The sequence below is a fragment of the Nerophis ophidion genome, linkage group LG04, assembly GCF_033978795.1.
Source record: "Nerophis ophidion isolate RoL-2023_Sa linkage group LG04, RoL_Noph_v1.0, whole genome shotgun sequence".
Classification (NCBI taxonomy): domain Eukaryota; kingdom Metazoa; phylum Chordata; class Actinopteri; order Syngnathiformes; family Syngnathidae; genus Nerophis; species Nerophis ophidion.
The window spans coordinates 26,741,299-26,765,109 of NC_084614.1; the positions used below are offsets into that span (position 1 = coordinate 26,741,299).

The following is a 23,811-nucleotide window of genomic DNA, read 5'->3' on the forward strand; positions in this document are numbered from 1 at the left end:
TAATTATAAAATAAAACTGAAGATGGCAGTAATGCAACCTATATGGATGCAAACATCATCATTACCATTATAATGCACCCATCCATCCATCCATTTCTACCGCTTGTCCCTTTTGGGGGCGCTGGTGCCTATCTCAGCTACAGTCGGGCAGAAGGCGGTGTACATCCTGGACAAGTTGCCACCTTATCGCAGGGCCAACACAGATAGACAGACAACATTCACACTTACATTCACATTATTTGTTATTCATATCAACATTTCAGATTTTTCTCATTGCATAATTGATCATAGTACATTTTATCATCTGAAACAAAAATCTGACACTAAGTTGTTTCTTGAATATATATACAGTATATATTTTTTTTACAACATAAAAATATTTAATAATGGCTCCCGCATACTTTTACCTTTTTACTATGCGGCCCTTGTTGAAAAAAGTTTGGAAACCCCTGTGTTATTAATATATATTCCAAATTGTATTTGTTAGAATAGAATGCTAGTGCCTCTGACTTATGATTTCAAAAGCTGGTCTGTTATCCAGGAACCTGTATGCAACCAAATTTAATACTTAAATCCATAGGGAATTTTTTAATAACACAATGAGGCGATTATACATTATAATTCTTATAGAGTATATTCACTGTAACAAGTGGGCCTCTGAGAGCAGCCATAAGTGTAATGTGGCCCTCAATGAAAACGAGTTTGACACCCATGGTCTAGAGAGAGTATAATGTAACAACTGTTGTTGTGTCAACGTTGTCTCAGCCAGTTCACGACACGTAAGAGAGCAGATCGATCCATAAATTGGCGGTGTCGATACCAACGAGAGTATCAGTATATGATCAATAATAGAGTAATTAGGTCAAATACTTAAATTTTTTCAAAATCATTTTTGTTGTTGTTTTGTTAAAGGAGGCATATTACGATTTTTTCTTACATTTAAAACACTTCCTTGTGGTCTACGTAAAGTGTAATGGTGGTTCTTTGGTCAAAATGTTGCACAGATTATTACAGACAATTTTCGAGCAGCTTTCTGACTGTCTCTTCAGGATGCGCCAATTTGTGGGCGGTCTTGTTACAAGGCTCCACTTCAACTGCGTCTGCTCCCCGCACACCTTGTTGTAGTTTTTAGCACTTCCACAGCAAGTTTACTGATATCTACTTTGTTTTAGAAATGGCAACAGCGGAGGATACATGTACATGTATGAGCCAGTCTGCCAACAACAAGACGATATAGAAAAATAAGGAACTTAATGACTACAGTGTCGTACTACATACATACCATATATGCACGTCATCCATCCATCCATTTTCTACCGCTTGTCCAAAAAAAACAGCAAATTCCAAATGGACAGGGAGTAGGAAGGGAGAGAAGATTATTTTATAAATAGTTTATCCCCGCAATACATCCATGGTTTGATTTAAAGGTTTTGGGACTTATGCAGACCCCAAATACACAATAACAGATACCAAAGGGTAAACATTTTTTTTTTTCACATAATAGGGCCCCTTTAATGTTTACAAACTAGAGGGGAAAATTCCCTAGGCAACAGAGGACTTTGATGGCAAAAACCAAAATAATAAAATGAAACAGAGAGCAATGTTTATCAGTTTGAACATCAAATATGTTGTTTTTGTAGCATATTCAACTGAATATGGGTTGAAAATGATTTGCAAATCATTGTATTCCGTTTATATTTACATCTAACACAATTTCCCAGTTCATATGGAAACGGGGTTTGTACATTGTTGTCTTGCTACACTTAGTATGAACAACATCACTTTTTTTCTGTTATATTCCCTTTTTAACTTTTATGTCATGATCTGACATGACATTTTGGACTTTGTTCTTTATTTTCCTGTGTTTGCTATGATTTTCTGTCCTAGCTTGTGCTCTTATTTTGGTTGTGTTTCCTTTCTGATCTCTAGGTTTAGCAGCACCTTTACCATGTGTTCCTTGTCTTTCCAGCACACCTAATTAGTTGTATTTAGTTCCACTTTGTTCCTTTCTTTAATGCTGGTTCATCATAGTGTATATGCCAAAGTGTCCTGTAGCTTTCTGAGTTTCTGTTAGACCTGTGTTGCGCTTCTTCTGCCTGGTAGCTGATTAAACCACCTTCAGCTTGCAAGATGCTTGTCTTCTCTTTATCCTAGAATTGCACCGATTATCCCTGAATGAACCAGCCCATCCCTGAATGAACCAGCCTATCCCCAGTCGTAGGGCTGGGCGATTTGGACCAAAACTCATATCTCGCTATATTTTGGCTGAAGATTGTTATGCGAAATATATCCCAATATTTTTCCGGAAATACATTAAGACAAAGTCAAACCCGAATATCCGTATCAAGCCGTTTTTTTTAAACAAATACTTAACATGAGTAATTTTTTGCAAATTTTAAAGTTGAATGCATAGGTAGATGCACATAAAAATATTAAAAAGCCTTGAAAATAATATCAGAATATTAAAGTAAAATATTTACTACTGCTGATGATTCTTTTTTCATGGAGAGCAAAAGGTGGGGGAAAAACGGTATCGGCAAGACCCTGGGGAAAAAATGACAAAATACGTGATTTCCCTGGAAAAACTGGTAGGTTGACAGGTATGCTTTACACACTCCTCATACTGGAGTTTGTGTCAAATGAGCGTGGCTCCTACTCCGCCTCAATCTGTGAGTGGAGGAGGAGGAACACAGCACCCAGTACAGACAGAACGAGCAGAGAGACTTCCACGTCAAGACATTAAGGAGCACATATATCGCTATGGCAGCATTGTCTCAAAAACATATCTCATTCTAAAAAATATCGGGAAAACTCGTAATACGGGTATATATATCGCCCAGGCATTTAGCCGTGTATACAGAGCATATGGCCAACTCAGTTTCATAGTTGGTCCCCAACATGGCGCTCTGTACTCACGTTAGGGGCTTTTGATCAGTCATTTAGATAAATTGTCTGGCCATACTCTGACTGATTGGTCAACAACCCCTCACGTGACCGCAGTACATGGCGCCCTGTTTTAGGACCAACTCTGAAACCGAGTTGGCCATACTCTCTATAAACACGGCTCTGCCCGGCCTTTCCCAGTCGCACAGCTGCAAGTATTAAAATGCGCTGCTAAACATAGCGACCAAAAGGAAATACTACTGAAACAAGAGCACCGATACAGGAAATGATCAACAAAGGAACAAAGAATAAAGTCCAAACGGTCATGTGGGATCATCATGACACTTTAATCCTTTTTACCGGTATGTCTCAAAAGTAGAGCTGTTATTCTATCTTTTTTTATTATCGTTTTATTTATTACTTGTATTTAATATTTGTATTACTGTACTTTATACATCCTTTGTGAGACCCATCAGCCAGCTTCTAGTATGGGTTGACAGCAAACAAATAATTGTTCTACTTTTTAGGTGCAAATATAGTATCTTGTATCTCGTCTGTGTACAGTGTGAGTGATTTGAAGTAGGTATAAGTTCTTCAACTCAACATCGCAGTTCTAGGAACGGAAGTCGTGCTAAGCCCCACCACCACATCAGAGCAATGTGATTGGACAAAGAATAAAATGCTTTGAAGTTTTGTCATGAAATGTTTGCTGCAGCATTACTCGTCTTTGCAGTATCCTGTCTGTTGAAGCCTACACAAGAAAAAAGACAACATGAAAAAGCATTCTGACGGTGTGAATACTTGTCTATCCGCATACACACAACTGATCCACATTTCACATTACGCAGAAAAACTCCAGGATGACTTGGTGCCTCCATCATATTTTGCATCAAGTGTCCAGGCTACTAGACCACCTGCAATGGATCACATCTCAGACACACCACAGTGTGTCTCTTGGATGAACTTGACTGTCCCACCAGCTTTACCGAACGATCCATGGCGTGTTTTCACTCAGAGTCAACAAGACGTATCAACGCTGAGTAAAGAAAATCAGTGCACCAGGGTGCTGCGAGGACACAACACAGGAGGGGACACTCCAAAGGATAACCCGTCAGATTTGAGAACAAGGTACTCCACATTATGATTTGCACGGTCAAAGACACCATCCGCTGGGGGCATGGCAGGTACACAAATAGCTCCATTTGTTCAAACACAGATCCACCGAGAGAGGCGAGCAGCGGTCCAGATGGGAAATAGAGTGGTGTCTGGAGGCTGAAAGGCACAAAACAGAGGCTGAGCGGTTGACAGAGCAGATGGAGGCCCTGAAGGAGGCTGAGCAGAGATATCGGGAAGAGATGAGAGTAAAAGACAATGCCAACAGCAGGTAGCAAATGTAGCTTTAACACGCACAAGGAGGAGTCACGGTTGTGGCACATGTTTTTGATGAAACACACTGGGATTTTGCAATTATGCTTCAGGCAGAGTTACGATTTGGAGACAATGCATCAAGAAATAAGCAAGTTGAGGACTGAACACAGCCAAATGAAAGAAGAGCTCATGCACTGTCGTGCACAGAAGGAGACAATAAGCTCAAAGGTAATTTTGTTTACCAAACCAAACATTTCATTTTGACAATAATGTTGCCCGTGATCACCTGGGGCTCACTGACATTTCATATAAGCAATAGATTTTGATTTGGAAGGATACAAAATTATTTACTTTTCTGATGTGGGGACTTGAATATTGACCTCTTGAACCCCAATAAGCACAAGACCATTGATGACTTGCAATGTGTGCTTGAGTTTATATCCTAAAATTACAGGACCAAGCAGAATCACAGGCCTCTGTTCCACACTCATTGACAATATATATTTTAATGATTATGACAATAATAATACAAGTGCTCTGCTAATCATATGACAATAATAATACAAGTGCTCTGCTAATCACTGATTTCCGTGATCTTCTACCCGTTTTCCCAATTTATGAGGAAAACTACAGGAAGAAGAACATGAAAGAAGAAAAAAATGACATCTCAATGTCTAGAAAAGTATTATTGCTTTGAAGAGTGTTCTGAGAGAACAAAGTTGGGACATTGTTTGCAGTGAAAATGATGTAAATGATGCATATGTTTTTTTTTTTTTTTAATTCTTTCATGATGCTTTATGACATTCTCCACGAAAACAACTTAGTAAGAAGCAAAATAATAATTAGCTACCGTAGATGACAAAGGGTTTATAAAATGTTTGTAACAAGAAAAGTACATTGTACAGAAAATGTATAACACGAAGCTCTATAGAGGAAGAAAATAATTACAAAACCTACAAAATAAGCTAGCCAGCATCTTAAAAGCAAGCAGGAAAGAAAATACCAGTCAGGAATAAAAACTACACGAGAGAAACATGGGGCACCTTAAATAGCCTCATAAAAAATGGTACTCAGAAGATTTACACCCCAATACTTTTCTCAGATAGAAACGGTCAAAATGACAAATATGATGAAAGAAGTAGTTGAAAGTGAAAGCTACAAGTACGACTTAGTAAATATTGACACAAATCTAGAAGATACCTGGTCTGATCCCATAGACAGAGTAGATATTGATGGGGTAAAATAAATCAAAACTGTATGTGCAATAAAATGTGATCCAATTAACAGGAAATCTAAAAAAATATATACAACATATGATAGTATATGTTCTGGACCAATCGAACATTCAAACATTTTATTTGTTCATTCAAAAATATTAAAATTAATTGATTTGGTCCATTTGCAAACTATAACCTGCTACCCAAGAATGTACAACAATTGTTTGTATGCATGTACAACACTTACAACTGTTATGTGTATTTCAGTTATGGAACAGATTAAGCAAATATATGATCCAGTTTTAGAAACTGTTCAAACTCAATGGCCTAATTTTGTGTTCAGGGCATGAATAAAACCAGGACTGTGGTTTAAATTAATCAGCATTAATCCAGTTGCTTTCTGAGGTGTCACTTAACTTCAGTCTCAAACTAAGATAATCAACAACTCAGGAGACTGAGGGTTCAAATCTCTTTTTCTATCAATCCAGTCAAGTACTCCAGGAGGTTCCTATAATCATACTCTGATTAACAACATAAGGATCCTGATGTATTTCTTTCACATATTACTTTGCAGACTTTAATAATAATACATTTTACTTATAAGGCGCCTTTCTAGGCATTCAAGGAAACAAAACAATTAAATCAATGGGATAAAAACAACAAAAAAGACAGATAACATTTGCAGTGATTAATCAGTCAGGAATAGGTGTGTTTTGAGTCTTGATTTGAAGAGGAAAATTTAGTCTCGGGCCCCCATGCTGGAAAGTCTATATAAGGGGACAGTGAGGTGGACAGATAAAGAGGATCATAGGGAACATGAGGGTGTGGCGACATGGAGCAGGCCAGAAAGATATGACGGGGAAAGGCTATGGATAACCAGTGGAGTTGCTGCAGAACAGGGGTGATGTGCTGGATTGAAGGGGTTCTGGTGATTATCCGGGAAGTAGAGTTCTGGAGAAGCTGAAGTTTGTATAGTGACCTGTGAGGGAGACCAAACAGGAGAGATTTGCTGTAGTCCAGGCGAGAGGTGACAAGGCTATCAACCAGTATGGCAGCAGTATGCTGGGTCAGGGATGGGTAAAGATGATAAATATTGCATAGATTAAATTAAGCAGACCGGGTAATTCTGTTTTTGTGGACTTGAAAAAAGAATGTGCTATCCAGGATGACACCCAGACTCTTAACTTGGGTGGAGGGTGAGACGGAAGAATTGCTGAGAGTGGTGGATAAGCCAAATAGCCCAATTTTTGTTTCATCTGACATCACATGGGCAAAGATAAGACCTTCTGGAGAAAAGTTCTGTGGTCAGATGAAACAAAAATTCAGCTGTTCGGCCACAATACCAAGCAATATGTTTGGAGGAAAAAAGATGAGGCCTTTAATCCCAGGAACACCATACCACAGTCAAGCATGGTGGTGATAGTATTATGCTCTGGTCCTGTTTTGCCTCCAATTAAACTGGTGCTTTACAGAGCGTACACGGGACAATAAAAAGGAGGATTACCTCCAAATTCTTGAGGACAACCTAAAATCGTCAGGCCGGAGGTTGGGTCTTGGGCGCAGTTGGGTGTTCCAACAGGACAATGACCCCAAACACACGTCAAAAGTGGTAAAGGAATTACTAAATCAGGCTCGAATTAAGGTTTTAGAATGGCCTTCCCAAAGTCCTGACTTTAAACGTGTGGACAATACTGAAGAAACAAGTCCATGTCAGCAAACCAACAAATTTAGCTGAACTGCACCATTTTTTGTCGAGAGGAGTGGTCAAAAATTTAACCAGAGGCTTGCCAGAAGCTTGTGGATGGCTACCAAAATGGCCTTAATGCATTGAAACTTGCTAAGGGTCCTATAACCAAATATTAACATTGCTGTATGTATACTTTTGACACACCAGATTTAGTCACATTTTCAGTAGACCCATGATAAATTTATAAAAGAACCAAACTTCATGAAGGTTTTGGTGACAAACATGTATGGGCTCCAATCACTCTATTACAAAAAAGTAAGATGTAAGTTTTAGAAATTATTGGGAGCTCAAGACAACCATGACATTATGTCCTTCTCCAATGTATGTAAACTTTTGACCACGACTGTATGTGGGTTTGGGTCAGTGCCTATTTCGTTGTCAATATGCTGATACACTGAGTAAAAGGGTTTCAACATTAGCACGGTTGCTGTGGAAATGTGAAAAGTATGGAGACAGCCAAATCACATGATTAAAGGATTCCTCTTTCGTGTTTGCATAATGTGTACTACATGTACCAAGTTATGTAGCAATCTGCAACGATTAAAACAGTAGCTTATAGGCATCCATTCATTCATTTTCTACCGCTTGTCCTTTTTGGGGTTGCGGGGATGTTTAGTGTTGCCAATCAACCTATCTCCAGGTGCATGTTTTTGGAGGTGGGAACCGGAGGGAACCCACGCAGTCACGGGCATACCTTGGTAAAATGTCTCCTCTTTAATTTTGGGCGTACATTTAGCTGCTAAGGATGCTCTCCTAATTTTCTGCATGTTCTACCTTTTGCGAGCGTTGATGGTAGTTCGTTTTAGTCTTTGTTTTCTGATGGTACTGATAATAGCCATATGATTGTTATTTGTTGTGGTACAGTACGCAGCATGACATACTTTTACCTGAAAATAGCCACATTTCTGTGTAGAGATTTGTTATTGGAAAAACGCTTGTCTATTCAGCTATTATGGTCCCAGCATCTCAAACCCTAGTAAGATACAGTGCAAGTTTGAAGTTCTTTGGAGTAGCCCAGTCGATCGAGCTGGATTCAGCTGCATATCTGGCAACCGCAGTCAGGGAGAGGGTGAGGGGACTGCAGAATTTTAACCGTAATGTTTACATATGGCTCATTTAACAAGTGAGTGTGGTCAGACTGATCTGAAACAGGGGTCCCCAAACTTTTTGACTTGGGGGGCCGCATTGGGTTAAACATTTGGTCAGGGGCGGGGCTGTATATATATATATATATATATATATATATATATATATATATATATATATATTATATATATATATTATATATATTATATATATATATATATATATATATGTATATATATATATATATATATATATATATATATATAATATGATATATTTTATATACACACGTGTGTGTATGTATCTATATATACACATATATTTATAAACACTTATATATGTGTATATATACACACATATATACATATACATATATATATATATATATATATATATATATATATATATATATATATACATACACATATATGTGTATGTATACACACATATACATATATATATATATATATATACACACACAGACACACATATATATATATATATATATATATATATATATATATATATATATATATATAAAGTTGTGCACTAATTGACTGAAAGAGCACGCACTTGCTGTTGCGAAACCGCGATTATGTCATGTTATCGATGGGAAAATGCCTTTTTAGACAATATGATTTGCCTGGGCGGCTAGGAGACACCGAGAGTAACAAGCGGTAGAAAATGGATTAGAAATGACAGATTTAAAAAAACAAAAACAATTTCAATTTGGGACTACCCGCGGGCTGGATTTTGGACGTTGGCGGGCCATTTTCTGTGAAGTCTATTGAGGAGAGCAGTGTATGAAATGGTATCAAGACTAGATCTGACCAATCTAAGTTTATGCGCATAAAATGATAAAGCCTACTTGGAAGACAGTTTGAAACATCTTCTAAGACAAACTAAACAGTCCAGTCCTGAGAATACAACGACCTGGATGAATGAGAACATCCATAGACATCTCATTATGTGAATCACAATTTTCATCTATTTATTTATGAGATTGGTATTCATTATTTATGTTTTATTTTTTATGTTTGTTTGTGTTTCAAATTTAACACAGGAAGTGAACATGTGTGTTATTAATTGCTATGAAAATTAAATGGGCTGTGTAATGTAATGACAAAATGGGAATATATGATGCATTATGTTGTAACTGTATGCATATTTGAAATAAACTGCAAAAACATTCGATGCTCAGTTTGGTTTTTGTGTCTTTTGGTGTTTTACAGCTACAAAGACTTCAGAGGGAGTCTGATGAGGAACTTGTGAAGCTGAGAAAGGAGAGGGAAGCTAAAGGAGAGATGAGCAGGCAGCAGGAGGCAGAAAACCAGTCATTTAGATTGTCACAGCAAGTGCAACAAATGCAAGAGGAAGAGGTGTTTTGCAAATTACTTTAAGAATTGAAATATATTCAAAGAAAAGTGAAGCACGAGCAATTGCCATTCATAATTAATGAGAGCCCTTTGAACAATCTTGCCTCAGCTTACTCCAAAACACCCATCATTTATATTTCTAAATTCCTTTTTCAGATGAGACTCTTGCGCGAGTCGACCAATGTGGAGTTAGAAGCGGCCCACAAATTAAACATTGAACTGCAGAGCAAATTTCAGACTCTGAACCAGGAGGCGCTGCAGCTGAAAAGCAGTCTGACAATGGTGTCTGCGGAGAGAGATGAGCTACAGGAACAACTAAGGTTCTGCATTTCAGCTGCAAAGTCAACCAAATTTTGATTTCACATTTCTTATAAGCGATCACATTTATTTTTCAGACAAACCATACAAGCCAATGAGACACTATCGGAAACTTTGCACAGCCTTCGGAATTACTTTGGCCAGCCGGTCAATGACAAAGGAGAGTTGGAAGATGTTGAGGTCCATACAACACACGCATTGTTTAAACCAAATTAAAATTGCTTTCTATTGTTCCTTTTGACATATTTGTGAAGAAACTCTCAAAGTAGTGCATTGTGGATTTTTTTTTATTTTGAAGAGGCTGACCAAAGAGAATTCAGCATTACAAAGAACCGCAGAGCTTTTGACTGTCAGATTTAACTCCATGAGTGAGATTGTCTCCCTCCAAGAAAATAAGATGCTGAAGGAGGTGAGTGCTTGATTATGCGAAATTTGCTCAGTCACATCAATGTCTTACTTTTGCACAACACATTGTGCACCCCACCTGGAGGATGGAACCAGGGTCCAGAGATTCAGAGTGAAGTGCACTAATCAACGAGCTAAAAGCCCGACATGTCAGCTCGTTGTCCAACGTGACTCTTATGGCGTCATGGAATTTACAATCGTACTCTAACACAGCTGCACCACCCACCTAAACTTGCCTAAGTTAAACTGCTTCACTTTCCCTGAGGCTCGAACCACGGTCCACAGATTGAGAGTCAAGAGCTCTAGCCCACGAGCTAAAACAAGCTAAATATTAGCATTTCCTGAAGTTCTATATATACGTTCAAACAGGCCTCAAAAGACCCGCTGGTGACAAAACGACCTGATGGCCTCCATGCACTTCACCTGTGGAGGAACAAGGTGTTCAAACTGAGCGTCCAGCTCCGCTTGAAGGATGTGGAGCTGCGACGCGAGAGGGACCAGCATTCCTCACAGGTATCAAAACAGTAGCTCTGTGGCTTTCATTGTGTTTGAAACAAAAGTGCGGCGCATGTTTCAGCTCAAATTCATGGAGCTACAGCTTCAGGAGGAGCAGCATCACACAACTCTCCTCCGGCGTAATCTGGACGCCAAGATAGCTGAGCTGGACCAGGAGAAAGTGGAAAAGGAGGTTAGTTAGTATTGATGACGCAAAATGACTGGGAAGTATGTGCGCACCAAAACTTTGTACCGTAATGGTACCTTGCCGTTGTAAGCTGTAGTAACCAGAAAAAAAAAAGATTGGTGCCCAATTTCAGTGGTAAAGTGAAATGTACTCATACTGTATTTTCCAGGCTATAGAGCACACCGGTATTTTAATTTTTTTTCAAGAAGAAAATAATGTTTTAACATATATTTACATATGTTAGCCGCACCGGACTATAAGTCGCAGACATACTGTTACGAAATATTTTGAAAATGTTTATTTACATACCCTAATTCAGGGGTCGGGAACCTTTTTGGCTGAGAGAGCCAAGAAGCCACATATTTTAAAATGTATTTCCGTAAGAGCCATATAATTTTTTTTTTTTAACACTGAACACAACTAAACGCGTGCATTTTTAAACAAGACCAACATTTCTAGAGTATAATAGGTCTCTTATTCTTTGTAACAACATTGTTATTCTGAAACTAACTGTGGAGGGGTGGGTGACCCGCGGGCCTGCAGCAAACTGTGGTGTGCCAGGACCGGCCTCGAAATCATCGACAGGTGTGTAGATGGCCCACCAGAGCCTTGTTATCTAATCACCTGTCGCTCTGTTACTAGCAGCAGCCAGGAGGGGAGACGGGGTTGGGGCTGGAGCAAGAGCGTGAGCGAGAACGAAAGAAAAAAATACAATTGCTGGAAAGCAACTGAGAGACTTATTGAAAAATAAAACAATAGTGTAACCCTGAAACTGGCTCTCATGTCGGTGCTTGGCGGTCTGAAGAACCCCCAGGAGGACAAGCCCCACACTAACCAATAATAAATAAATAACTTCTTAACGCAACTTCTTGAACAGGTGCGGTAGTAAACGGATGGATGGACTAAAAATGCATGAGAATGTTTTATGTTTTGAACATTATTTTTAACACTTATTACAAGTGGAATTATTCATTACTTATCATGTTAAGCAATGTCAGCTCAGATTTATCCGAGAGCCAGATGCAGTCATCAAAAGAGCCACATCTGGCTCGCGAGTCATAGGTTCCCTACCCCTGCCCTAATTGTTTCCGCATGGTGCCTGTCACAGCAGTAAAAGATAAAAACAGAAGTCCTCGTCATGGACCCGCTAGCTGCTGAAGCCAGCTCGCCAATCAGCTAAATAGACTCTATCTCCAAACTGACGTTTTGGTGAATTTACAAAAGTGAAACAATACAAAAAGAATGCCAATGTAAGTTAATTTTACCAACACAGACACTCGTAATTCTGTTAGCATAGTCGTTAATGTTAACAAAAAGCAAGCTTGATTACGGTACATTACAACAGCACGTACACAATGCATGTAAACACTTGTACAGACATCACACATGAGACGGTTTAGTAGGTATGAATTGTTATATTGTAACATTTGAAAATGTTACTTGGAGTGATGAATGCCAAAATCAGTTCGAGGAGAAACCTTGTGGACTGTTATACTTCTGGTTCAAGGGACGAAACAGGAAGTATATTTTCAACCCGCAGCCCCTGCTGTGAGCGTACTCATTTAAAATACAAACCCTGTTTCCATATGAGTTGGGGAAATTGTGTTAGATGTAAATATAAACGGAATACAATGATTTGCAAATCCTTTTCAACCCATATTCAATTGAATGCACTACAAAGATAATATATTTGATGTTCAAGCTCATAAACTTTTATTTTTTTTAGCAAATAATAATTAACTTAGAGTTTCATGACTGCAAAACGTGCCAAAGTAGTTGGGAAAGGACATGTTCACCACTGTGTTACATCACCTTTTCTTTTAACAACACTCAATAAACGTTTGGGAACTGAGGAAACTAATTGTTGAAGCTTTGAAAGTGGAATTCTTTCCAATTCTTGTTTTATGTAGAGCTTCAGTCGTTCAACAGTCCGCTGTCGTATTTTATACGCTTCATAATGCGCCACAAATTTTCGATGGGAGACAGGTCTGGACTGCAGGCGGGCCAGGAAAGTACTTGCACTCTTTTTTTACGAAGCCACGCTGTTGTAACACTTGTCTTGCTGAAATAAGCAGGGGCGTCCATGATAACGTTGCTTGAATGACAACATATGTTGTTCCAAAACCTGTATGGACCTTTCAGCATTAATGGTGCCTTCACAGTTGTTTAAGTTACCCATGCCTAGGGCACTAATACACCCCCATACCATCACAGATGCTGGCTTTTGAACTTTGCGCCTATAACAATCCGAATGGTTATTTTCCTCTTTGTTCTGGAGGACACCACATCTTCTGTTTCCAAATATAATTTGAAATGTGGACTCGTCAGACCACAGAACACCTTTCCACTTTGCATCAGTCCATCTTAGCCAAGCCGGCGCCGTTTAAGGATATTGTTGATAAATGGGTTTGGCTTTGCATAGTAGAGTTTTAACTTGCACTTACAGATGTAGCGGCCAAGTGTAGTTACTGATAGTGGTTTTATGAAGTGTTCCTGAGCCCATGTGGTGATATCTTTTGCACACTGATGTCGGTTTTTGAGGGCCTGAGGGATCAAAAGTCTGTTATATCATCGCTTACGTGCAGTGGTTTCTCCAGATTCTCTTAACTTTTTGATGATTTTACAGACCGTAGATGGTAAAATCCCTAAATTCCTTGCAATAGCTTATTGAGAAATGTTGTTTTAAAACTGTTCGACAATTTGCTTTCAAAGTGGTGACCCTCACCCCATCCTTGTTTGTGAAATTACTTAGCATTTCATGGAAGCTGCTTTTATACCCAATCATGGCACCCAACTGTTCCCAATTAGCCTGCACACCTGTGGGATGTTCCATATAAGTGTTTGATGAGCACTCCTCAACTTTATCAGTACTTATTGCCACCTTTCCTAACTTCTTTGTCACAAGTTGCTGGCATCAAATTCTAAAGTTAATGATTATTTGCAAAAAAAGAATGTTTATCAGTTTGAACATGAAATATGTTGTCTTTTTAGCATATTCAACTGAATATGGGTTGAAAATGATTTGCAAATCATTGTATTCCGTTTATATTTACATCTAACAAAATTTACCAACTCATATGGAAACCGGGTTTGTATAACGCCATAGTAAGACACCTTTTCAGTGTCTCTGTAGATGTGATATAAAAATGTTAAATACAAAACATTATGGCCGTTAGCGAAGAAAAATCCATCAACTCTTTTGTGCCGTTTTGTAAGCCGCAGGGTTCAAAACATTGGAAAAAAGTAGCGGCTTATAGTTCGGAAATTTAGGGTCACTGAAATTAGATAAAGTTACCCCAAAGTCAGCAGTTACAATGCTGTTATAGTTGATGTTAGTTTGTCACTTGCACACCGTTGTAACAGTAACTCAGACAAAATTGTGTTTCAATTATCAATTTCTGCTGATTGTGCTCAATATATGCACTTATACCAGTGGTCCCCAACCACCGGGCCGCGGCCCGGTACCGGGCCATGGCCCGATTGGTACCGGGCCGCAGAATAATTTTTTATAAAAAAAAAAAAGTAATTAAAAAAAATTTTTTTTTTATTAAATCAACAGAAAAAACACAATATACACTTACAAATAGTGCACCAACCACAAAAAACTCCCTTTTTCATGACAAAAACATCCCTTTTTCATGACAAAGAAGAAAAAAAATGCTAATGGGTAGCATGCAGGCCACACTGTTAGGAGATCTGGGTTAGACTCTCCGTTTGGATATCTTTGTGGAGTTTGTATGTGTGCACACTATGACTTCCTCCCACATTTAAAAAAATATGCATGTTGGGTTAAATGAAGACTTTAAAGTACGCTTTGGTTGTTGTTACATCAAAACACTTGCAAGATGTAAAGCACACTGCACCTTTTCAAGAAAATAGCTCTACGGCATATCTGAAAATTGGCTGTATTGATGTTTGCTATTATTATTTTTAATTAGCTACAATAGAAAAGCTTCTGTTGTATTTAAACAATTTTGTTTTCCAATGTAAAAGAGCAGTGAATCAAATCCTGTACTTACAATTCTTTCCTGCCCTCTGATTTTCCTTTATGTCTTTATACTTTCTTGTCCTTAAGGATATGAAATCTTCTTAGATTGTATTCATTATGGTCTTTAAAAAAGTCTTAAAAAGCCCTAAATTTGATTTGTTGAAACATGCAGAGACCCTGATTCAATGCCCGCTCCTATAAGTGCCAACAGGGTCAAACGTCACACGTGTAGAGAAAGAGAAAGACACATAATGAGCTTAAAGTGAGTTTGCGTGAAAGAGAAATACATAACACAAACGCAAAAAGACCCACAGGGAGGCTGCGCGCATGCAAGTTGAGTCAGCGTGCACACACTTTGTTTTTTACTTGCAAGAATTTTGGCACTGTTCTGATGCCATTCATCTTCCACTTAAGTGTGTACCCGATAGCGGTTGCTGAACAGCAACAGTACAGCACAACAGTTGTTGTTATATTATCCTCCCCCGTAACTCTTATTAATTAAATGGTGTGTTTTTCTATAGCACTTTACATTATGCATCACACATGGATGGTGGAAGCTGCCATGTGAGGCGCTAACCATCAGAGCAAGGAGGAAGTGCCTTGCCCAAGGACAATGAGCGTGACTAGGATGAAGGAAGTTGCTAGCACGGCTGCTCTACCATCTGCACCCCCAATTAATTTATTTGTTAAATTTCCTGTTAAGAGCTACTTAGTTTCTTCTGTAATGCGCTTCCATCTACACTTCTTAAACTTTACTAAGTAAGTACTTACATCTTCGGTTGTTTCAAGTTAATTTAACAGCATGCTTAACAATTAGCTTGCCTGCACCTGCTTGCTCTTGCTCTTTAACATGTTTAGCATGGTTTTCCAGTCTCCTAGTGATCATTAACTACAGATAATGAACTGCAATTTATTTGCCCAAAAAGAGGATTATTGACTTAAGAGAAGATAGACAATTAGCTGCTTAGCCACCTCTGTGGCAGAGTAGACATCGAGGATGGGAATCCATCTATCCATCCATTTCCTACCACTTGTCCCTTTTGGGGGAAAATTGGAATCGACATTTAATAACTTAGACACAATTTCGGGAGAGTTGGAATGTAATACTGGTTCACATTGATGCCCAACACTACTGGTACTATAAATGTATGTTTTTTCCTTTTAGACTTTGCGACAGAACTTGGCACAGGCTTGCAAAGATATTCAACAGCTGAAAGAATGTCTTCTAAGCAAAGAGGCGGAAATTAAAAGCACAACAAAGGCTGTGCACAGGTAATGCAACTTTACACAGGGGAACAATATTTTTAATGTTGACGTATTATGATGCTGTCTGTGCCTCACAGGTTTAGTCTTGCATTTCATCATCACATGGCAAAAGTGGATGCCGCACAAGCAAAACTCAACACCCTTGGTCAGAGGTTGAATTTCGCCAGAGGCCGAGTAGAGACAGTCCAAGGTGCCGTTATTGTGACTTGTGTTGAATCTAGAATCTATTTCAAGACAGTCTTGTAAATCCAAATGATTTTGCTTCACAGCTTTGTTCATGAGGAGAGTTGCTCTGCACAAAGTCCAGCAGGCCAGTAAACCGACGGAACAGGCTGCTGAGAGGTAGTCACAATAAATGACTTATTATCCCAGAGAGCGTCGACTGAGATGCACACCTCTGCTATCTTGTATTTGTGGGTCCACAGCATTAGACATCTGCAGACAGAACTTCGTTTCGTGTGCAACGAGAACAGCAAACTCAGGCATGAGCTCAAAAGAACCCCAGAATTGATTGAAAAGGCATTGGCCGACATGAAAGAACAGTGTAAGCATCCGCCACGGGCCCAGAAATGCTCTTGTATCAGACAATTTTTGATTGTGTCTTGTCTCATGTTCCTTTCAGATGAGAACAAGCTGGGACAGAAGCAGCAGGAGCTAGAGCAGATCTGCGTGGAGGTCCAGCATGTCATGTCTGGCAGAGAGGAGGTCCAGCAGAATCTGCAGGAAGTCTTAGACCAGTTACAGGACAGCAAGATGAAGCAGGAGAAACTCCAGTGTGAACTGCTCAGCCAGAAGGAGCACAGCGAACAAGGTGAGTAATGTCACAAATACCTATGTCACTATAATACAAAGGTCTCCAAAAATGTTTTTCTTGTGAGAGCTTCATTAATATTTTAGAATATGATGCCAGCAACACGTGACAAAGAAGTTGGGAAAGGTGGCAATAAATACTAATAGAGTTGAGGAATGCTCATCCAAACACTTATTTGGAACATCCCACAGGTGTGCAGGCTAATTGGGAACAGGTGGGTGCCATGATTGGGTATAAAAACAGCTTCCCAAAAAATGCTCAGTCTTTCACAAGAAAGAATGGGGCGAGGTACACACCTTTGTCCACAACTGCGTGAGCAAATAGTCAAACAGTTTAAGAACGTTTCTCAAAGTGCAATTGCAAGACATTTAGGGATTTCAACATCTACGGTCCATAATATCATCAAAAGATTCAGAGAATCTGGAGAAATCACTCCACGTCCGCGGCATGGCCGGAAACCAACATTGAATAACCGTGACCTTCGATCCCTCAGACGGCACTGTATCAAAAACCAACATCAATCTCTAAAGGATATCACCACATGGGCTCAGGAGCACCTCAGAAAACCACTGACACTAAATACAGTTCGTCGCTACATCTGTAAGTGCAAGTTAAAGCTCTACTATGCAAAGCGAAAGCCATTTATCAACAACATCCAGAAACGCCGCCGGCTTCTCTGGGCCCCAGATAATCTGAGATGGACTGATGCAAAGTGGAAAAGTGTTCTGTGGTCAGACAAGTCCACATTTCAAATTGTTTTTGGAAATATTCGACATCATGTCATCCAAAGGGGAAGCGAACCATCCAGACTGTTATCGACGCAAAGTTCAAAAGCCAGCATCTGTGATGGTATGAGGGTGCATTAGTGCCCAAGCCATGGGTAACTTACACATCTTGGAAGGCACCATTAATGCTGAAGGGTACATACAGTTATGGAACAACATATGCTGCCATCTAAGCGCCAACTTTTTCATGGACACCCTGCTTATTTCAGCAAGACAATGCCAAGCCACATTCAGCACGTGTTACAGCAGCGTGGCTTCGTAAAAAAAGAGTGCGGGTACTTTCCTGGCCCACCTGCACTCCAGACCTGTCTCCCATCAAAAGTGTGTGGCGCATTTTGTAGCGTACAATACGACAGCGGAGACCCCAGACTGTTGAACGACTGAAACTCTACATAAAACAAGAGTGGGAAAGAATTCCACTTTCAAAGCTTCAACAATTAGTTACCTCAGTTCCCAAACGTTTATTGAGTGTTGTTAAAAGAAAAGGTGATGTAACACAGTGGTGAACATGCCCTTTCCCAACTACTTTGGCATGTGTTGCAGCCATGAAATTCTAAGTTAAATATTTGCAAAAAAAAATGAGGTTTATGAGTTTGAACATCAAATATTGTGTCTTTGTAGTGCATTCAATTAAATATGGGTTGAAAAGGATTTGCAAATCATTGTATTCAGTTTATATTTACATCTAACACAATTTCCTAACTCATATGGAAACAGGGTTTATATATATATATATATATATATATATATATATATATATATATATATATATATATATATATATATATATATATATAATCCCTTAATGAATGAGTATCCGTTCGACCACCGTGTTCAATGGAGAAGTCTGATCTACAAAACTTGCAGGCAGCATATTCCTTCCCCTTCGAGCTGTCCTGGATGAACTGAAATGATTTTTTCCAATCATTTTGGAACTTGCAAGCGTACTTCTTCTTACTCCTCGTTGCCATGTCTCTTCTTCGTTCTTCTGCTTCGTCTCTGTTATGTTTATGAACATAGCTACTTGCTGCAGTTTTGAAGCAATGCATGATGGGAATCCTGATGTTATTCGTCAGTGTATTAACGTGCCGGCTGTAATAACACACGCTGAGAAATAGCTCTGTGCCTGCCTACTTTGTGGGTTATAGATAAGCCAATGGATAACGGAGACAAATGTGCAGTCATGCATTGAGCTCCAAAAGCCGTAGATTTTATGTGACTGGGCCGGCACGGGTGGAAACCGGGAGAAATTCGGGAGAATGGTTACCCCGGGAGATTATCGGGAGGGCCACTGAAATTCGGGAGTGTCCCGGGAAAATCGGGATGGTTGGCAAGTATGATAATTGAGCGTGTTGCACGTGATTTTCTAAGACTGTACAATTCATAACTGCAAAAATGGCACAAACTGCTTTTTTTCAAATGAGGATGTGGCAACTGGTGCAGGGTGTATCCTGCCTACCACCTGAATGCAGCTGAGCTAGGCTCCTGCGACCCTTCGCCACCCCAAAAGGGACAAGCGGTGGAAATGGATAGATGGATGGATGGATTTTGTGTGCAATACTGGCATAATGTGCCCATAAAAATACAAATTTTCCTCCATGTTTTTATTACTATGATCACCAATTTGTGTTCAGTGTTGAACAAGCAGCACACATCTACAATATGTAACACATAGCAATATAGAATTGCAATCTAGACAAACTATTTTTTGTATGTGGACAATGCGCTCTGCGGGGAAGCTGTGGACTATAACGACAGTGCAGCCCATTCATGCATCTGAAATAATCTAAACGCAAGTAAATGCATATTGCAAGAAGTTTTTTGAATAGGAGATATATTGTAATATATTTCCTTAATGAAAAACAAACGTCATTCCAAAAAATGTTATCGGTTTGTAAAACGCATCTATTGAATTTGTTTTAATCTTCCCCTTAATAAATGCACTTTATTAGGAATTTTGCGTATCGTTCACAATAATTATCAGAGACATAATGATGTGTTATTTTTTATTTATTTGTTATTTTATTCAACCGCAGGTATGTGACTAGTTGCCATAATCAGGTGGCCGGGTGGCCGGGTGGCCCCCCTCGTCATCGTGGCCCTAAACAACCGCAGAGATTGTTATTGCCAGGGGCTGGCCCTGAACACCAGCATTGTCTTTCCAATTTAATGGTCTGTGCACCTAAGGTGTGTTAAGAGACGTCCCTATCCAGCACATGGGATCGGATCGGACCCAATATTTGCTTTATCGTAACTGATCGGCTGATGCCCCTGCCGATCTTTACCACAGCTAGGGCGGTAATAATTGAGTAAACTCTTTAATGTGTTTAGAAAAAAACACCGATTTGTATTTTGTTGATTTGATGGATTCCTATAAAGCGCACATGAGAGTGATTCACCTATAGGTGATGTGATGTGCATGTAGGGGTCAGGGACAGCTGAGTGCAGAGAAGAAACTAAAAAAAAGAATACAAAATAAAAAAAAGAATACGATAAAGTGGACAAGAGTAGAGGTGAAAAGCTGTCAAAAGGAATTGCGAGCCTTTTATTTTTCTTGTTCTTATTGTTACGAAAACATTTTTAGGCAAAAAAAAAAATCTTTACAAACTCGGGGAATAAATGTCTAGATTGATGTGTTTTTTCTAGTTACTTGCTGTAAAACATTTTCAGTTTTATGATCTATTGTCAAAGTATCGGCTCGGGACTTGTAACCAGGACATCCCAGGGTGTTTTTTTTCTTTGCTTCCGTGACAATCTATAGTCAATCTCTGCTCTTCCACTGCAAAAACATCGGCAGATGGCAGATGTCCAACTTATCTTTTTTTTTTATCCACATATGCTTGAGTTCTGAGGATATCTTATTTCATGTGGGGTTTTCTGCCTTTACTCATATGAGCTGAAGCCATATAGGAGAAGAAATGGGGTCACTGTAAATCCCACCTCAGACATGTCCCTCATCCCAGTGTCCACATATTATATCTGGGATCAGTCCGCCACATCACCAGTGGTTTTAAAGCAGGAACAGTCAAGGTCAGCTCTACTTTCCAAGAGTAGGAAAAATCCTATTGTGAGAAAGTTTTGTCCCAGACTCCTAGCAAATTCAGCCGATTACATTTTACACCCTCTTTGCATTTTTGTGATAAATAACACACATTGTTCCCAACAGTCCTGGAGGCACGGATATTAGAGATCGAGAGCTGCTGTGCTGAAAAGCTGAGCGAGATGGAGGTCCAAGTCAATACGGCTAAGAGAGAGCACACCAAAGCAGGTAGGGGGCTCAGCGGACATCACCCCATAGCAGATTGCCCTTTAAAGGTCCTTTTATCCTCCATTTAAGTAATCCTCTTTGGTAAAACAATGCACCATGATATTTGTATGTGTTTACTTTCTGTTTAACGTCTTAACATCTTTTGCAGTGGACAACAGTACCTCGTAGGGTTTGGCGACATGGCTGAAAACTGTATTACGATGTAAAGTCTTTTTATATTGATCCATATCGATAATTATTATTTATGACCTACAGAAAATATTGACCAGGAAAAAAATTATCAAATGTTACCATTTTTATTTCATATATAAATAACCTTCTGATTATAGTCCTCTCAGCTATCAAAGATGAAAGGAAAGGAAATGTCTACACAACCATAGAAAGAAAATCAATGTAAACTAAATTCTAAAATCACAATAAACACTTGGCAATAAGATCTTTAAATTAAGGTGGAACAATTATGAATATGTAATAAATGCTTAATAACTGTAAATATAGAGAAACTTAGGAACAATATTTTGCAAGTTTACTGGCAGAAAGTTACGTGGTCTGTGTGACAATTTGGTCGGTTATTCTTAATATTTAAATATGGAATGCAGCTTTTATGTTATGCAGTAATTATTTAAATATTATTAAACCAAATTATTATTTTAAAGTAGCACATTTGCTATATTTTATCTATACAGTCCTGCACTTTAGTTCCTGCCGGCTGTTTCCGTACGGATGTGGATTGAAAACAAAACATGAGTGTGACGAAGGACTACAGTCCCTTTGAAAAAATCCTAATAATCTGTCATCGTGGCTAGGTGACCTTTCCTGTTTTATCGACAATTTTTTCACTTTCTGCAGTAATAATTTTTACTTTCTCTTGTCACTCCATGCAGAGAATCAACAGCCAGACAGCAAGATGGCAAAACCAAATGTGATAGTTGATACTGTAACAGCTGGCTGTTTAGTGTGTCCCACCTAATTGCACACTGTCTCTTTGTTTTGCTCGAGTTACCAAACCGCAAGTGCCTTTGTTCATGAAACCAACCACGCTTCATTCTTTCCAGTATCTTCCTACCAAAGAAAATTTACACCCAGTATATATATCGAAAGTTTTATCGGAGTCATTTTGTATTGATATTTACGTGTATATTGCGATATATATTGTTGTTTTATCGACCCAAGCCTAGTATTTAGTGCTTACTCTATCATCCACATATTTTCTATTATTTTGAAGACAGGAAAAATATATTGATTTTTAAAATCAGCTGTTTGTCCACACCAGAACATGTGGCTTTAGGAAGCACTTGTGTGTACTTATCTACTTTCTACATATACTCCATAACTCTGCACTTTCAATAGATGCCATACAGTATATTACACACATCAACATAACAAACATTAAAGAGTCAAGGCTTTATTTTACAAAAAAGCACAGGTTGTACTGTTTTAATATAATTAAAAGGTCTATTTTGCATAATACATGACTCAATCCATTTGCTTTTGCAGTTAAGACTTTAGCGCAGTTTGAGGTACTGTCGAGGGAAAGGGAAACCGAAGCGATCGAGCGGCACAGACGCCAACTGCAGGTGAGACTTAAGGAATCAGTTTTGATGTAACCGTTAGACCAACTGTCCGTTTGTTCCAGGCTGTAGTGGCGGAGAGCGCGCCGAGCACTAACGATCACAAAGCTTGCACCTCAGCTCTGCAAAATGTTGCAGGAACTCTTTCAGACAAGAGTGGCTTTACAACTGGAGAACAAGAGGGTGAGTGGGGTTCATCGTACTGCTCAGTCATTCCACACTGGACTGTTCTGACTGTCTGTAATCCCACCAGTGAGTTTCCGTTCTCTTTTGAATGATCTCCGCGTGCTCAGTGCTGCGGTGCTAAACAGCTCAGAAGACTTTGAAGAGGAGGAACACAGCTGATTGTGAGGATTAACCAGTCAACACATTTTTAATTTGTGATGCAAACCTAGTTGACACTTTCCATAACCAGAGCCGCACAAATATTGTGGTTGATGCGGTGGAGGACTCTATTGCATCTTTGCCATATTTTGGTATACTGTCAATGAATACCTAAAGCTGAGAATTATTTATTGTCTTTGGAAATGCATTTTTTTTCCATAGAAACCTTGTATTGGCTTGCATCAAATGTACTTAATGAAGTGTCCCATGGCTATGTTGTCTATTACTGCTTTTTGCCATTTAACTGACTCATAATAAACATGGTTTGCTCTTTGTGTTGGTGGCACGAACCTGGCTTTCAATCAATGACAAAGTGGCAGGTGATATACATGAAGAATTTAATAACAATAAAAAGGTGCTCAATCGTAGTATCATAAAATACAAAAATGCAAATGACCAAAACAATAAAACTCACCTTCCTATAGGAGAAGCACCAATAAGTATGCAATAGTGTCTGCAAAAGATGCTAGCTGAAATTCCAAACTGCATCAAATAACTCTGATTGCCAGCAAGTCCCAGCTTTGCACAATGCTTTTACCGCTTTGAGTAAAGGCTCCACCAACAGTGCAGAACAGGAACAGAAAATACCAAAATAAGAAACAGTACACGAAACAGTTTTTATTGACGTGTGTCTTTATTAGTTTTAGCCAGTTGAA

The 23,811-nt window shown here is 39.0% G+C and overlaps 1 protein-coding gene across 3 annotated transcripts in view; it reads left to right on the plus strand.

Annotated features, from left to right (window-relative positions):
* Window positions 1–23,430, plus strand: part of cchcr1 (coiled-coil alpha-helical rod protein 1) — a 30,360-nt gene extending 6,930 nt beyond the window's left edge. Inside the window, exons 2-19 of one of the 3 annotated variants that reach the window (XM_061897717.1) lie at window positions 3,732–4,011; window positions 4,100–4,267; window positions 4,362–4,479; window positions 9,534–9,680; window positions 9,834–9,997; window positions 10,073–10,175; window positions 10,294–10,404; window positions 10,770–10,913; window positions 10,978–11,088; window positions 16,236–16,342; window positions 16,414–16,526; window positions 16,606–16,678; window positions 16,762–16,880; window positions 16,959–17,147; window positions 21,099–21,200; window positions 22,698–22,777; window positions 22,837–22,954; window positions 23,025–23,430. In XM_061897717.1, the coding sequence (XP_061753701.1) occupies window positions 3,732–4,011; window positions 4,100–4,267; window positions 4,362–4,479; window positions 9,534–9,680; window positions 9,834–9,997; window positions 10,073–10,175; window positions 10,294–10,404; window positions 10,770–10,913; window positions 10,978–11,088; window positions 16,236–16,342; window positions 16,414–16,526; window positions 16,606–16,678; window positions 16,762–16,880; window positions 16,959–17,147; window positions 21,099–21,200; window positions 22,698–22,777; window positions 22,837–22,954; window positions 23,025–23,116 (2,339 nt within the window). In that variant the 3' untranslated portion in view covers window positions 23,117–23,430. The other 2 variants (XM_061897719.1, XM_061897718.1) reach the window with 2 other exon arrangements.
* The last annotated feature ends 381 nt before the right edge of the window (window positions 23,431–23,811 follow it).